The sequence below is a fragment of the Mizuhopecten yessoensis genome, unplaced genomic scaffold (assembly GCF_002113885.1).
Source record: "Mizuhopecten yessoensis strain PY_sf001 unplaced genomic scaffold, ASM211388v2 scaffold4123, whole genome shotgun sequence".
NCBI lineage: Eukaryota > Metazoa > Mollusca > Bivalvia > Pectinida > Pectinidae > Mizuhopecten > Mizuhopecten yessoensis.
This window is the reverse complement of record NW_018405387.1, coordinates 391,365-407,335: the sequence shown is the minus strand read 5'-3', so window position 1 is coordinate 407,335 and position 15,971 is coordinate 391,365. Positions and strand designations below refer to the sequence as shown.

Genomic DNA, 15,971 nt, shown 5'->3' with positions numbered 1-15,971 from the left:
CGAGGATGGACAAAAGAGCGATACTGGAGGAAACAACTAAGGACAAACCACCCACTCGGCATCAAGCTATCATTCAATCGTCACAGATAAAAACAGACGTAGGTTTGAAAGGAATCATTCTTAATGAAATAGCTTATTGTTTTCCTGCAGGTAAGACACCCTTTAGCAGTCTTGGCTGCCCCTGGAAGTGTTAGGGATAAAACTTGCTATTGAACAATTTGTCAAAAACGTCATTGTATTTGAAACGATGTAAAAGGGATTATGCAAGTTTGCTTACAAGAATATCATGAATAATATTTCAGTATTGTATTTTTGAAGATTGCTGTTGTTTTTGTGTGAAGGAATTGTTCCGTCTGGGACAAGTTTCTGTCCCCACTCAAATATATCTGTGAAGTGTCTAACGGAACATTTTAGAATTGTATTGTGTAGATTGCTTTCGTTTTAGTAGTTCGGTCCATCTCCTTGGACAACTTTCTGTCTCTACACGCAGACAGCTGTGAAGTGTCTTACATAAAGTTTCTATATAGTATTGTGTAAAATACTTACGACTTTGTATGCAGCGTTCTCGTTCCGTTTCGATGAAAAAGCAGATCGGTTTGAAAATAAGACAACATTATGTTTCCATTCTTAGAAGTCTTTAAAGTGTCTTACAAATATTGGATATCGTGATAGTCTTCTGTTTTCATAAATTTATATTCATATATCGCTAATGACACTAGCCAATACACGTAAACATCAAAAGACTGATTTCGTTGAAAAATGTAATATATATATATTTGTGAATAAAGTCGACTTAATGTAAAGTGATAAGTTTTATAAAGGAAATTGTTAGATATCAAACTCACTTTCCTTAATAACAGTATTTCGAACATATTTATTTATCAAATAAAATAAAATTAAAAGGTTTATCAATTCACTGTAGCGTAACAAATACAAAATATGCAAAAAGATTGATCTTCTTACGATTAATGACTTTTCTAAATCTACATAACATTTTATGTAGATCGCGCCAATGTTATGCGGTATGAGACATCTCCAAGTTATAAAAAGGTGACACAAATCATATTGTTGAAAGCATTGTTAACTTATCAGGATAACACGGTGTATATGCAGGACATATCTGTCACTTGTAAAAGATTAATGAATGCTTGTAAAAGGATAATTAAGAAACGTTTGTCGCTGTCAAAAGAACAGTCAACTTAACAATGGAATCTGTTTTTTTTGCGGTATACTTTCCATATCTTAAAAATTGCAGCATTCAATCTACATGCTAAAGTGTATTTCTCAGACAGAGGTTGAAATTTGATTTGACTTTTTTTGCAAAAACTCGAGAAGCATTGCAGGACCATACACAATAAATTCTTGTGTAGTGCACTAGAGCACAACTATTTGTACGTTAAATATTTATTAGAAAACATATTAATATCTGAGAATATACACGATAAACCTGCTTGATCCTAAAATAATGTACTATTATATGTTTTTTTGTGATTACGTTTTTGAAGTTTTAAGATCAATAAATTAGAGTTTATTTTGATTTTTTTATTATCAGATTTCTCAATGATTTCAGAAAGTAGAAATCAAAACAAATCCCTGTTTACAAATCTTCTCCTACCTTATCTTCCCATCTGGTTTACACAGGACAGATTAAATCATATGGAAAAATGTCAACTCTCTTGCACTGTTTTTAATTTGACACAATAGAAAAGTACACTGTTTGTTTAATGGAACTGTGTTTGATGTATGGTACACTGTTTGTTAAATGGTACACTGTTTGTTAAATGGTGAACTGTGTGTTTAATGTTACATCGTTTGTTAAATAGGAAATTGTTTGTTAAATGGAACAGTGTTTTTTTGTATTGTACACTGTTTGTTTAATTGTACACTGTTTGTTTAATGGTACACTGTTTGTTTAATGGAAAACAGTTTGTTTAATCGTACATTGTTTGTTTCAGGGTACACTGTTTGTGTTTAATGGTACACCGTTTTTAATCGTACACTGTTTGTTTAATGATGCACTGTTTGTTTAATGGTACACTATTCAATGGTACACTGTTTGTTTAATGTGCACTGTTTGTTTCATGGTACACTGTTTGTTTAATGTGCACTGTTTGTTTCATGGTACACTGTTTGTTTAATGGTACACTATTTGTTTAATTGTACACTGTTTGTTAAATTGTACACTATTTGTTTATTTGTACACTTTTTGTTTAATGTACACTGTTTGTTTAATGGTACACTATTTGTTTAATTGTACACTGTTTGTTAAATGGTACACTGTTTGTTTAATGGTACACTGTTTGTTTCACGGTACACTGTTTTTTTAATGTGCACTGTTTGTTTAATGGTACACTGTTTCTTTAATGGTACACTAGTTGTTTAATTGTACACTGCTTGTTAAATGGTACACTGTTTCTTTAATAGTACACTATTTGTTGAATCGTACACTATTTGTTTCATGGTACACTATTTGTTTAATGGTACACTATTTGTTTAATTGTACGCTGTTTGTTAAATGGTACACTGTTTGTTTAATGGTACACTATTTGTTTAATTGTACACTGTTTGTTTAATGGTACACTGTTTGTTTAATGGTACAGTGTTTGTTTATTTGTACACTGTTTGTTTCATGATACACTGTGTGTGTACACTATTTGTTTATTTGTACACTATTTGTTTAATTGTACACTGTTTGTTTAATGTGCACTGTTTGTTTAATGGCACACTGTTTGTTTCACGGTACACTGTTTGTTTAATGGTACTCCGTTTGTTTCACGGTACACCGTTTGTTTAATGGTACACTGTTTGTTTAATGGAAAGCAGTTTGTTTAATCGTATACTGTTTGTTTAATGGTACACTGTTGTTTGTTTAATGAAAAACAGTTTGTTTAATCGTACATTGTTTCAAGGTACACTATTTGTGTAATAGTACACCGTTTGTTTAATGGAAAACAGTTTGTTTAATCGTACACTGTTTGTTTAATGGTACACTGTTTGTTTATTTGTACACTGTTTGTTTAATGTGCACTGTTTGTTTAATGGAAAACAGTTTGTTTAATCGTATATTGTTTGTTTCAAGGTACACTACTTGTGTAATAGTACACCGTTTGTTTAATGGAAAACAGTTGGTTTAATCGTACACTGTTTGTTTAATGATACACTGTTTGTTTAATAGTACACTATTCAATGGTACACTGTTTGTTTGAAAGTACAATGTTGTTTAATGTGCACTGTTTGTTTAATGTGCACTAGTTGTTTAATCGTACATTGTTTGGTTCACGGTACACTGTTTGTTTAATGGTACACCGTTTGTTTAATAGAAAACAGTTTGTTTAATCGTTCACTGTTTTTTTGATGATACACTGTTTGTTTAATGGACACTATTCATTGGTAAACTGTTTGTTTAAAAGTACACTGTTTGTTTAATGGTACACTGTTTGTTTAATGGTACACTGTTTGTTTCATGGTACACTGTTTGTTTCACATTACACTGGTTGTTTAATGGTACACCGATTGTTAAATAGAAAACAGCTTGTTTAATCGTTCACTGTTTTTTTGATGATACACTGTTTGTTTAATGGACACTATTCATTGGTAAACTGTTTGTTTAAAAGTACACTGTTTGTTTAATGGTACACTGTTTGTTTCATGGTACACTGTTTGTTTCATGGTACACTGTTTGTTTCACATTACACTGGTTGTTTAATGGTACACCGATTGTTAAATGGAAAACAGTTTGTTTAACAGTACACTGTTTGTTTAATGGTAAACTGTTTTTTAAAGGAACACTGTTAATAGTAAACTGTGATTTTAATGGTAAAAAGTTTGTTTAATGGTACACTGTTGGATTAATGGTACACTGTTAGTTTAATGGTACATTGTTTGTTAAATTGTACAGTATTTTAAATAATACTACACTATTAAATTGTACGTTGTTTGTTTAATAGTACACGTTTTAAGGGCACACAGATTTGTCATTGTCCGCGATAATTCAAATAATAAACTGTGTAAATATCGCATGTCGTATAACAATACATTGTAGGTGTTATTTATTAAAAAAGTAACAAAGGTAAAATTTAACTGGTCAATGGAAATGTCCAGGTCCATTTGTGCTTCAGCTTCATTCACACGAAAGAAAGGAGAGGTTTTAATAATAAGTGGTTAACACTCAGGCCTTTCACGTAGGCGGCCGAGATTCGATCCCCGAAGTCGTCGTGTTTTTATCCTGCCCACGCATCTCCAACAACCAAGGTGGAGTATAAATTGGTCTGGGGTGGATGTTGCGGTATCTGTGCTGTAGCATACAAGAGAGATGGCACTATAAGTGATGCCGTTGGAAGCACGGTCCCACTACAAACAGAACACATTACATAACCGGCACACCACAGGCATACACACATAGGGAGATATTAGACAGGTGGCATAGGAGTTGTAGTTAGCGCATAATAAGGCAGCTCCTGCGAATTCCTTGAAATTGTATTGAGAAGCCACAGTGCAGCCGGACAGTGATTCTTAACGGTACATTGTTTCTTTTATTGGTACTACAAATTTGCAATATTTTCTTTTTCTATTTGTTTTGATAGTGCGCAGTTGCTTGTGGACATACGTATATAACAGAATTATATATATAGTATCACCGAGACAACTGCAAAGTGAGTAAATGAAAACGCAAACCAAAACATAGCTTTTAACATTGGTTTTAATAGAAACCAATCGCAAAATTACTTCAACAAATGGATACATACTAGTAACGATGCAGCTTGTTGTGATACATGTAGGACAATGTTCATTTAGACGGACAATTAGTTATATTATTTATACAAAAAAACATCTGATCGAGATAACACTTTTACTTGTTAACTTAACGCATCGTTATGTTAAACATTTGAATTCTATGATGTATTTTAGGCAATCTATAAATATATATACATGAACTACATCAACTAAAACGAGACATCCAGTCTTTCCGTTTGATTCATACCAGGGTTCTGTTAGTTGCTTTTGTGTAAAATGTATACCATTCTCCACCTAAAATAGAATGCAGATATAAGGTAATCATTCCTTAAAAGTAATAGAATGTGTCAACAGTCATTTTAAGGCTATGCCATAGGAAACAAAATTTAAAACCTGCAACACCCAACCCAACCCCGAACCTCCACCACACATACACACAGACACACACATGTTACCATTACACTGATCACTTAAAACAGTGGAAAGGAATTATGTCCCTTCAACAAATGTAGATACGGAAGGCAAACAGTTAATATTATTTTATTAATCTTTGCTATTGAACAGTTTGTCAAAAACGTCATTGTATTTGAATCGATGTAAAAGGGATTATGCAAGTTTGCTTACAAGAATATCATGAAACTATCGATGAGTTGGTGTTATCTCTTTGAAATATTCTGTGTTGTAACTTTGTGCAAAATGTATGCTTAACTGAATTTAAACCAGGTTACTCACATTCCGTTTTGGCATCGAAGTTGCTTCTCTCCTTAAGGACTTCTGCATTTAAATTGAGGAGGTACAACTGATCTAGTCTGTCACAATCAACTCCGTATTCATTCTCCAATAGGTCTTGTATACACAAACCAACTCTGTTCAGATACCTAAGGAAAAAGCAATGCTATTATAAATACATTTTCCCCCCAAAAGAGTTGATACTTTGTGATACTTTGTGTTATATGAGTCGTATGTCGTCCATAATGACGTCATAATTACTTGTGTACTTTATGAACTTTACGCGTTTAATCGTGGTACATGTTATGTCCGTTATTACAGATTACGTATTCCGTCTTTGCGTATTGCAGGGGTATCTTCTCTTGGGAGCAGGTATTGATTGTTACGTCACTTGTTTGACAGAGTAACGTCATCAATTTTTGAGAAAACGACGTAATTTTTTCGCACAAACCAAAGACGTAACAATCAATACCTGCTCCCAAGAGCAGATAACTCTGCAATACGCAAAGACGGAATATACCATACATGTGTGTGAGGCTTCATGATGTGAGAGGGACGAACCCAGTGCACCAAAACACTCACATTCGTGCAAGAGAAAGGCAGGTAATCTAACACAATAACATCATGGTGTCATTATGCTTAAATCGAGTTAACATATAGTAATTGCAAGTTACACAAAGTTATATACACAATGTCTATTCAAGTTAACACATAGTATTCAAGTTACACAAAGTTATATACAAACTCTCTATTCAAGTTAAAAAAGAAACCAAGTTACACAAAGTTATATACAAATGTCCATTCAAATTAACACATAGTATTCAGGTTACACAATGTTATATACAAAATGTCTATTTCAGTTAACAACACATAGTGATCAAGTTACACAAAGTTATATACAAAATGTCTGTTTCAGTTAACACATAGTAATCAAGTTGCACAAAGTTATATACAAAATGTCTATTTCAGTTAACACATAGTGATCAAGTTACACAAAGTTATATATACAAAATGTCTATTTCAGTTAACACATAGTAACCAAGTTACACACAGTTATATACAAAATGTCTGTTTCAGTTAACACATAGTAATCAAGTTGCACAAAGTTATATACAAAATGTCTATTTCAGGTAACATATAGTTATCATGTTACACAAAGTTATATACAAACTGTTTATTTCAGGTAACATATAGTGATCAAGTTACACAAAGTTATATACAAAATGTCTATTTCAGTTAACACATAGTGATCAAGTTACACAAAGTTATATACAAAATGTCTATTTCAGTTAACACATAGTGATCAAGTTGCACAAAGTTATATACAAAATGTCTATTTCAGGTAACATATAGTGATAAAGTTACACAAAGTTATATACAAAATGTCTATTTCAGTTAACACATAGTGATCAAGTTACACAAAGTTATATACAAAATGTCTATTTCAGTTAACACATAGTGATCAAGTTACACAAAGTTATATACAAAATGTCTATTTCAGTTAACACATAGTGATCAAGTTACACAAAGTTATATACAAAATGTCTATTTCAGTTAACACATAGTGATCAAGTTACACAAAGTTATATACAAAATGTCTATTTCAGTTAACACATAGTGATCAAGTTACACAAAGTTATATACAAAATGTCTATTTCAGTTAACACATAGTGATCAAGTTACACAAAGTTATATACAAAATGTCAAAATTCAAGTTTACAAAAATGGTAACCCGAGCAATGCATATTTAACTTTACAAGATATAACAAATAAAATCAGTAAAGCGCTATCGGGTGCACCAGGGATATATGTTTCATTATATCGTTCTAATTTGAGTGAAGGTTTATATAAATGTAACAAATAATGATCAGATTTAAAAGAACGCCTGCATCTGAAAACTAGATATATTTTTTGTTTGTAGAACTGTCTTGATAAAATATTTTAAAAATGAAAAATAAATACAACCATTTTGAAAATCTGCAACCTTGTGTATCACTTGTACTCTGTAAAATGGCATAATTTCACTTTTTGACACCACATGAAAAATAGTTGTCATGATATCACAATTTGAAATAACATCATGTAATAACACAATTTGAAATAGCATTAGTTGTGGTGGGAATTAAATACGTTTCATATCTTCAATATAAAGTGTAAAACTGTTACTTATTACTTTTTAGGTCATCTTACAAGTTAAATTGTGGAAATCGGGTTTTGAAATAAGAGGTAGGAGTAACATTAGTTTTCTTTTTCTGATAATGAAGTATTATTTAAAGAAACAGAATTTTCATAACTTGTAAGAAAATATAATTTTTGGTAATTGAGCAAACATTCATACATTTGACCAAACAAATGTTTAAAATATCTTTCGTTGACTGATCATTTAAAGAACGCCCACAGACATACCATTATCTTGGTATTTCATTTTCCTTCAAAACATTAGGAATGAGTTTGAAAAGTTTGTGAGCTGGAAAAAAAGAGAAAATATATAACGACTGAAAGGCATTTTCTCAATTGCATGCTTGTATGAACGTCAATCGGCTACATTAGGCACACATATTGACGGGTCTGTGTCGTCAGTGCAAACCAAATTCCAGGAACAACCTAACATTTCCAAAATGTTTGCTTTTAACGGTTATCTCATGTTAATCGTGGCGGGAGGGGACACTTAAAAATGACACTGATCTAACTGTGCTCATAGACCTATGAACGCAATTTCTTTTTGTAAAACTTATAAAGAAACTTGTAACAGTTATCTCATGTTAATCGTGACGGGAGGAGAAACTTTAAAATGACATTGATCTAACTGTGTTCATAGACCTATGAACGTAATTTCTTTTTGTAAAACTTATAGAGAAACTTGTAGCAGAAATGTAAATATATAGATATGTAAATTAAATTCCATTTTTGAAAATACAATTTTGGACATACTTACGAACATTTGACTGTACTGTTTATAGGTAAGGCATTGAATGCTCTTTGATGGTAGCAATCAAACACAAATACAGATGACTTCAAAAAATCTCGGCAAATAGGGTCCGTCTCTGTAAAATAAACAAAAATCAGTCGACTTTTTCTTTAATTATTATTGAACAAAACTTAATAAAACACATTATACTACTTATCACCTTTTCACATTTTGCATCATATACATTAAAACGACCGTCCCTGGATAAAAAGTGTATATATTGATTGTAAAACGCTAAAGGGATACGGTACAATGTCTATATCAACAGAAGATTACTAAACGGATATGCCAACATGCACAAATTACATTAAAGCAGATTTTTACCTTGGGGTACGTTTAATTTCTGTAGACCTTTTCGTTTATGCGGAACAACCGGGTTGTCCATTTTTAAATAGAACATTTTCGGGTATAAATCCTGGCGGACCTGCAAATGTTTATGCAGGCCTTGTGAGGCTTTGAGATTACTTGGTCCGACCTTATTTAATAATTTACTGATAACAAATATAGAATGGTATATGAATTGCTCAACATCAAACCAATATTTATAATGGTATTAAACCATGTGCAAATTTACTGATAACAAATATAGAATGGTATATGAATTGCAAACATGATCACACTGGATTCGTGTTGAATGTCTTTACAATGCTGATGGTTAAGGCGACAATATGCTACATTTTACATTGTACTTACTGAACCCGGTTCCATTTATCTCTTTATCGCTGCTCTCGTCCAAACCTGCTGTTATAACTGAGGAAACATCTGACACTTTATTGGATTGAACAGCGCTAGATGTCTTATTTCGTTGTGACTTTGTAGAAAAGCTATTCATATCTGACAAAATGTGAAAGAACGACATTGTATTATTTTACTTATGTTAGTTAGAATCTATTTTTTGTAGGTATGCAGGATATGAAAAATCTACAAGAGAAGAATGAAGAAGTTAGAACCAAGATTTACCCAAATTCTGCCACCTAGGGAAGAGATTCCTTATCCCGAAACCTACATTATGTTAACTATTTCAACAGATATAGTAAGAGTGCTACTTGTAAATAAAGTATACCTGAACCAAATACTAATTAGGGAAGAGCTGGGGCAAGTATAATATACCGTTAGTAAACACTGAAACTTAATCAGTATGGAAAGATTTCACGATAAATTTGGTTAATTATTATTTATACTCAATAGCTATTGTCAGTTGCTAAAAAGGTTCTTACGATAAATATGTTCCCCTGACCAACGGTTAAATTTGATGAAGTCACGTATTCATCTAAAATTACTTCACGCTTCCAAACGTTAATAAATATAGTGCTGAATATTTTGCGCTCAAACGAATCACTTTCTGCTCTCGCTATTCACGATTTAGGATAAAATCACGTGAGGTCATTTGGCACGTCGTTGTGTAGTCTCGTTCAACCAGACTCTTGTTGCCTGCGCAAGCTACGCCGAATAAAGAGACTCTTGAATAACAAGTGATCAAGCGTCTGGTTGAACGAGACTAGCCTTTGTGGAACAATGGAACAGAGTTATTTCACATGAATGGTGACATTTGTCACATGCATCCTATACACGTTGGGGTGAGAAAGAGATGTATATACATAATACATAGAATACACACGTTAATTACAAATCAAGCCAATGAATTGGAATATTGAATTTAAATGCAAACTTCAGGTCATTAAAGGACATGTGACAACGTTATCAATGTGACCCTAGACAAGTTGACGCATTAAACATTTCCTCTAAAACCCAACCCCAAAATGTCAGGTCAAATGCAAAACAGTAGCATTTGGTAATTATGTAACTGTCGTTAGACATGCACCGGTAATTAAACTGGGGAAAAACATGAAATCGACACTGGCGTGATACAGTTTTTGGTGTTTTACTGCTGCGTGAATTATTCATTTATGCTTTGTAATGTCCATTTTTTTGGCTCGCCTCTTCCAATATATTTCTCACAACCTGTATATATACAAGCCAGAAAACTTTCCAAACGTATTATAAGGGAACACTAACAAATATATTAACACGCTTGTCAGGGTTAATATAATCCAATATCGACCTGGTTGAATATACTTTACCGCTGATCTACTTCTGTACAAACTTCTACACTGATGAGTATATATGTCTGTTCGCCAGCCTAGTATGTTTGTGTGTTCACATCGACCCAATTATATATGATTTACAACGACCTTGTTCTACAGGATTCCACAATAGATACATTCTTAAAGTTTCGACATCGGGCCGATGTAACATTGTCGCAGTGCAAAAATATTCTTGCACTACATTATTCTTAATAAAAAAAATTGTCGTAACAAATTTCGCAAAATGAAAAATAATAACGTCAAAAACAAGGGAAACACACACAAGATACAGTATTCAAACGATGAATTACACTGCATCGTAAATTTGTTTCGTTCTTATAAGGCACATCTTTGGTGCTAGGGGCACAAAAGTTGGACATCCGAAATGATCTAAACTAATGTTTAAACAAAACGGGAGGTACAGTCAATCATTCAGCAAGCTGTATAATAATCGCCGTTGCAGAAAAAGATCACGTTCTTAACAGCATTGTCAGCTGCCTAATATGTACCACGTGCACGAAGGTCTTCAAAATTGTTACGACTTCGATATCAAGAATAAAGTATGTGAGTTTTCAATTGGGAGAAGAGTTGAAACAGTTTCATATATGTGATGCATTCAGGACACCCGCGTTTTACATCTTATTATAAAATATAACATTTCAATTAACTTGTAATAGAAACTTACCGTCTTCATTGTCTCCCGTTGACACTACTGTAAGTAAAGTATTGTATGTCTGTATTAATAATGTCTAAAAAATGAAAATACATAACTGTTCAGATCCACATTTGATTTAGCTCGTTGCATCTCTATTAAGCTAGCATTTACCTATATTTCTACTCCATTCATGCTTGCCAGTGCTTACTCATGATTCATCTTAAAACAATTCATGTTCTGACACTTTAACTATTTAGTGTTACATTTATGCAGGTCAATTTATGTCTTTTCGGGTTCACTCTAATGTAAGTATTCATTAAAATGTTAACTTGTCAACTTACCTACAAAATACGTGCCAACTGCAACACCCAAAACAAATATCACAGACAATAGGATTGGTAATTTTCCTTTGATGCATTTGTGCTTCTTTTTTTCTGAAAAAGAAAGTCACTATGAATGACCTAAATGCATATTCTTGACATCAATGTAAAATGTCATGTGTTCTTATTATTTATTTCAAAGGTGTTCTTCCTTAATAGTAACGTTAACATGACACGTCGTCTTCTGTTGCATGTAATTGCAACTTTGGGTAAGAGTTTAACAAACGATTTGTCTCTTCATGTCTATCATTTCAATATTCTGGCACTCATCTTTTAGATCTTATTTCATTGTCTATATTTAAATGATAAAGTTAAGTACATATTTGATGCCGAAAGTATAATCAAAGATACTAATCATAATTTCCTTGTCAATACAAAATAAACTTTGTTTTTGTAACAGAGAAATTTTCAACCCTCGGGGTGATTTGTGTTTATTGTCTAACCCTCGGCAGAGCTTTGGGTTAGACAACACAAAAAAAATCACCTCTCGGGTAGGAGATTCTCTGTCACACCCTCAAGGTAGGGGAAGATTCTATTAATTCTCTTACCCTGGACAGCAGTATCCGCACTTTCACCTGTGTGAGATTAATTTCAGAGATTTCAGAGAGATTTTTATTAATAGAATCTCTCATCCCCTTGGGGGTGAGATAGGGGAATCTCAACCCGAGGGTTGAGATTCCACTATCTCACCCACACGGAGGTGAATGATTCTTTTTCTTTTACCCTGTTCTCCCATTGTGTATCATATTCACAATGTAATGATAACATTACACGCTAAATTCAGGGTAGACGTGACGTTGATGGATTGTTGACGTGACGTAATTGTATTGTTGAAGTAACGTCATACCATTGTTATGAATAGGGGAATCCCCCCGTCTCAACCCTAGGGTGAGACAAGGAAATTTCAAACCGGTTAAAGTGCGGAAACACCTGTCCAAGGTAAGATAATTCTCTGTTACACCCTCATGGTAGGGGATGAAGATTTCTCTCCCATGCTTTTATTTCAGTCACAACTCCACCGACAGTAGACTACCATGTTTGTATACAAAAACAAATGTAGGTTATGGATATCGTCATTCACCTTTGATGACGTCACAATTACTTGTGACATATTTTAATGACATCACAATTGAATACGTGCTAATCGGCACGAGGCTACCTCCTTCTAGGGAATGACAAGTTAATCTTTCCCGGCAAAAACGGGAGACACAACTGTAAAAGGTGGGAGAAATAGTAGTAAAGATACGCGTATAATGCTTAATAAACTTAAGTATGTTTCCGTATATCTTTTAGAACATACCTGGATATCGAAAACAACAGACAATGCTTCTATTTAAGTGTTAATGAGGTTCAACATCTTCCGCAATTACATCTCTTGGGAACGCAATACTTTTTTTCTATTATTTATTATCATTCCGGTTCTAGAAGGTTTATATGAGTTATCTTACTGTGAAAGTCCTCCGATACCTGAGAGTTGTTGACTTTGCCTTCAACATCGATGGGTGTTGATTTTCCAGCTGGATTCTGTGTAGTACAAGGGAATAATTACTATCAACGTTATCAATATTATGTTGTATATAATGCACATTTTTTAATATGCTTGACCATATGGGAGACGAGTCTTTGACTCAATATGTAGCCAAGTTTAAATAAAGACTATTATTATTATTATCAACGTGCTATAACTGCCATTTCAAAATATCATACAAACAGACATAAAACATACTTAATAAGGATAAACTAACAGTTTCTATTACTTTATACATCGTGTCATCGTTTTGTCGTCACTTAGTCGTCACTTTATCTACACTTTATCTGATTTTTGCGTCAGATTAATGAAGACAAAACTACTTGAAACATTTGACATTATGTCAAAACATTTCAACAAAAATAACAGGGCTACAGCCTGTCTTAACACGCCATAAGAATATGTCTACGAGGTCAATATCGACCATAACAGCCTGTCTTAACACGCCATAAGAATATGTCTACAAACTCATCAACAACCATTACAACCTGTCTTAACACGCCATAGGAGTATGTCTACGAGCTCACCAACAACCATTACAGCCTGTCTTAACACGCCATACAATTGTAGGAGTATATGTCTACGAACTCATCAACGACCATAACAGCCTGTCTTAACACGCCATAGGAGTATGTCTACGAACTCATAAACGACCCCTACAGCCTGTCTTAACACGTCATAGGAGTATGTCTACGAACTCATAAACGACCCCTACAGCCTGTCTTAACACGTCATAGGAGTATGTCTACGAGCTCATCAACGGCCATTACAGCCTGTCTTAACACGCCATAGGAATATGTCTACGAATTCATCACGACCATAACAGCCTGTCTTAACACGCCATAGGAGTATGTCTACGAGCTCATCAACGACCATTACAGCCTGTCTTAACACGCCATAGGAGTATGTCTACGAACTCATTACCGACCATTACAACCTGTCTTAACACGCCATAGGAGTATGTCTACGAACTCATAAACGACCACTACAGCCTGTCTTAACACGTCATAGGAGTATGTCTACGAGCTCATCACCGGCCATTACAGCCTGTCTTAACACGCCATAAGAGTATGTGTACGAGCTCATCAACGACCATTACAGCCTGTCTTAACACGTCATAGGTGTATGTCTACGAGCTCATCAACGGCCATTACAGCCTGTCTTAACACGCCATAGGAATATGCATACGAGCTCATTAACGACGATTACAGCCTGTCTTAACACGCCATAGGAGTATGTCTACGAATTCATCACGAACATAACAGCCTGTCTTAACACGCCATAGGAGAATGTCTACGAATTCATCACGACCATAACAGCCTGTCTTAACACGTCATACAATTGTAGGAGTATATGTCTACGAACTCATCAACGACCATTTCAGCCTGTCTTAACACGCCATAGGAATATGTCTCCGAATTCTTCACGACCATAACAGCCTGTCTTAACACGCCATAGAAATATGTTTACGAACTCATCAACGACCATTACAGCCTGTCTTAACACGCCATAGGAGTATGTCTACGAGCTCATCAACGACCATAACAGCATGTCTTAACACGCCATAGGAGTATGTCTACGAACTCATTACCGACCATTACAACCTGTCTTAACACGCCATAGGAGTATGTCTACGAACTCATTAACGACCATTACAGCCTGTCTTAACACGCCATAGAAATATGTTTACGAACTCATCAACGACCATTACAGCCTGTCTTAACACGCCATAGGAATATGCATACGAGCACATCAACGACCATTACAGCCTGTCTTAACACGCCATAGGAGTATGGCTACGAGCTCATCAACGACCATTACAGCCTGTCTTAAAACGTCATAGGAGTATGTCTACGAGCTCATCAACGACCATTACAGCCTGTCTTAAAACGTCATAGGAGTATGTCTACGAGCTCATCAACGACCACTACAGCCTGTCTTAACACGTCATAGGAGTATGTCTACGAGCTAATCAACGGCCATTACAGCCTGTCTTCACACGCCATAGGAATATGTCTACGAACTCATCAAGGACCATTACAGCCTGTCTTAACACGTCATAGGAGTAGGTCTACGAGCTCATCAACGGCCATTACAGCCTGTCTTAACACGCCATAGAAATATGTCTACGAACTCATCAACGACCATTACAGCCTGTCTTAACACGCCATAGGAGTATGTCTACGAGCTCATTAACGACTATTACAGCCTGTCTAAACACGCGATAGGACTATGACAACGAGCTCTTCAACGACCACTACAGCCTGTCTTAACACGCCATAGGAGTATGTATACTACCTCATCAACGACCATTACAGCCTGTCTTAACACGCCATAGAGGTATGTCTACGAACTCATCAACGACCATTACAGCCTGTCTTAACACGCCTTAGGAGTATGTCTACGAACTCATCAACGACCTTTTGATCATTGCAGCCTGTTGCATGGCTTTCGGGGGAATATCATAAACATTTTTTCAAACCCCCAAGCGGCGCAAAGCGCCGCCGGGGTTTGATCTGTAAACACTTTGTCCACTTCCGGTGCTTCCCTATGCGTGAAAGCCTTCTGGGAAATTAAGGTCGCATACTGTCTACAAAAATATGTTGGTAAACCCTACCGTATCGGTATTGATTGCAGTTTACTTGTAAAATATCATGAATTCTCTATTTAATAAAAACATATATTTAATGCAGTGAAGATAAACGAAACATTATATCTTCACAAGTAAAAACTTCACTCTGTAAGTATTGTCCAATCTGAACGGTACATTATATTTCTGCGTAGATTTTCAGTTTCAAGTTTAGATGAAGTGACGGCAGTATAAGTGGTTGAGCTGTTTACCTTTGCAGCATACATTGTTGTTTTTACATAACTACACAATTAATATCATTTT

General features: G+C 34.6%; 1 protein-coding gene across 2 annotated transcripts in view; it reads right to left on the bottom strand.

The window, feature by feature from the left end:
- Nucleotides 1-4,681: 4,681 nt before the first annotated feature.
- LOC110448657 overlaps nucleotides 4,682-15,971 on the bottom strand; it is a 21,080-nt gene continuing 9,790 nt past the window's right edge. Inside the window, exons 3-9 of one of the 2 annotated variants that reach the window (XM_021495026.1) lie at nucleotides 12,999-13,074; nucleotides 11,512-11,604; nucleotides 11,201-11,227; nucleotides 9,125-9,181; nucleotides 8,399-8,507; nucleotides 5,467-5,612; nucleotides 4,682-5,028 (exon numbers count right to left, since the gene is read on the bottom strand). In XM_021495026.1, coding sequence (XP_021350701.1) covers nucleotides 4,976-5,028; nucleotides 5,467-5,612; nucleotides 8,399-8,507; nucleotides 9,125-9,181; nucleotides 11,201-11,227; nucleotides 11,512-11,604; nucleotides 12,999-13,074 — 561 coding nt within the window. In that variant the 3' untranslated portion in view covers nucleotides 4,682-4,975. Of the gene's footprint in view, nucleotides 5,029-5,466; nucleotides 5,613-8,398; nucleotides 8,508-9,124; nucleotides 9,266-11,200; nucleotides 11,228-11,511; nucleotides 11,605-12,998; nucleotides 13,075-15,971 lie in introns of both variants that reach the window. The other variant, XM_021495024.1, reaches the window with a different exon arrangement.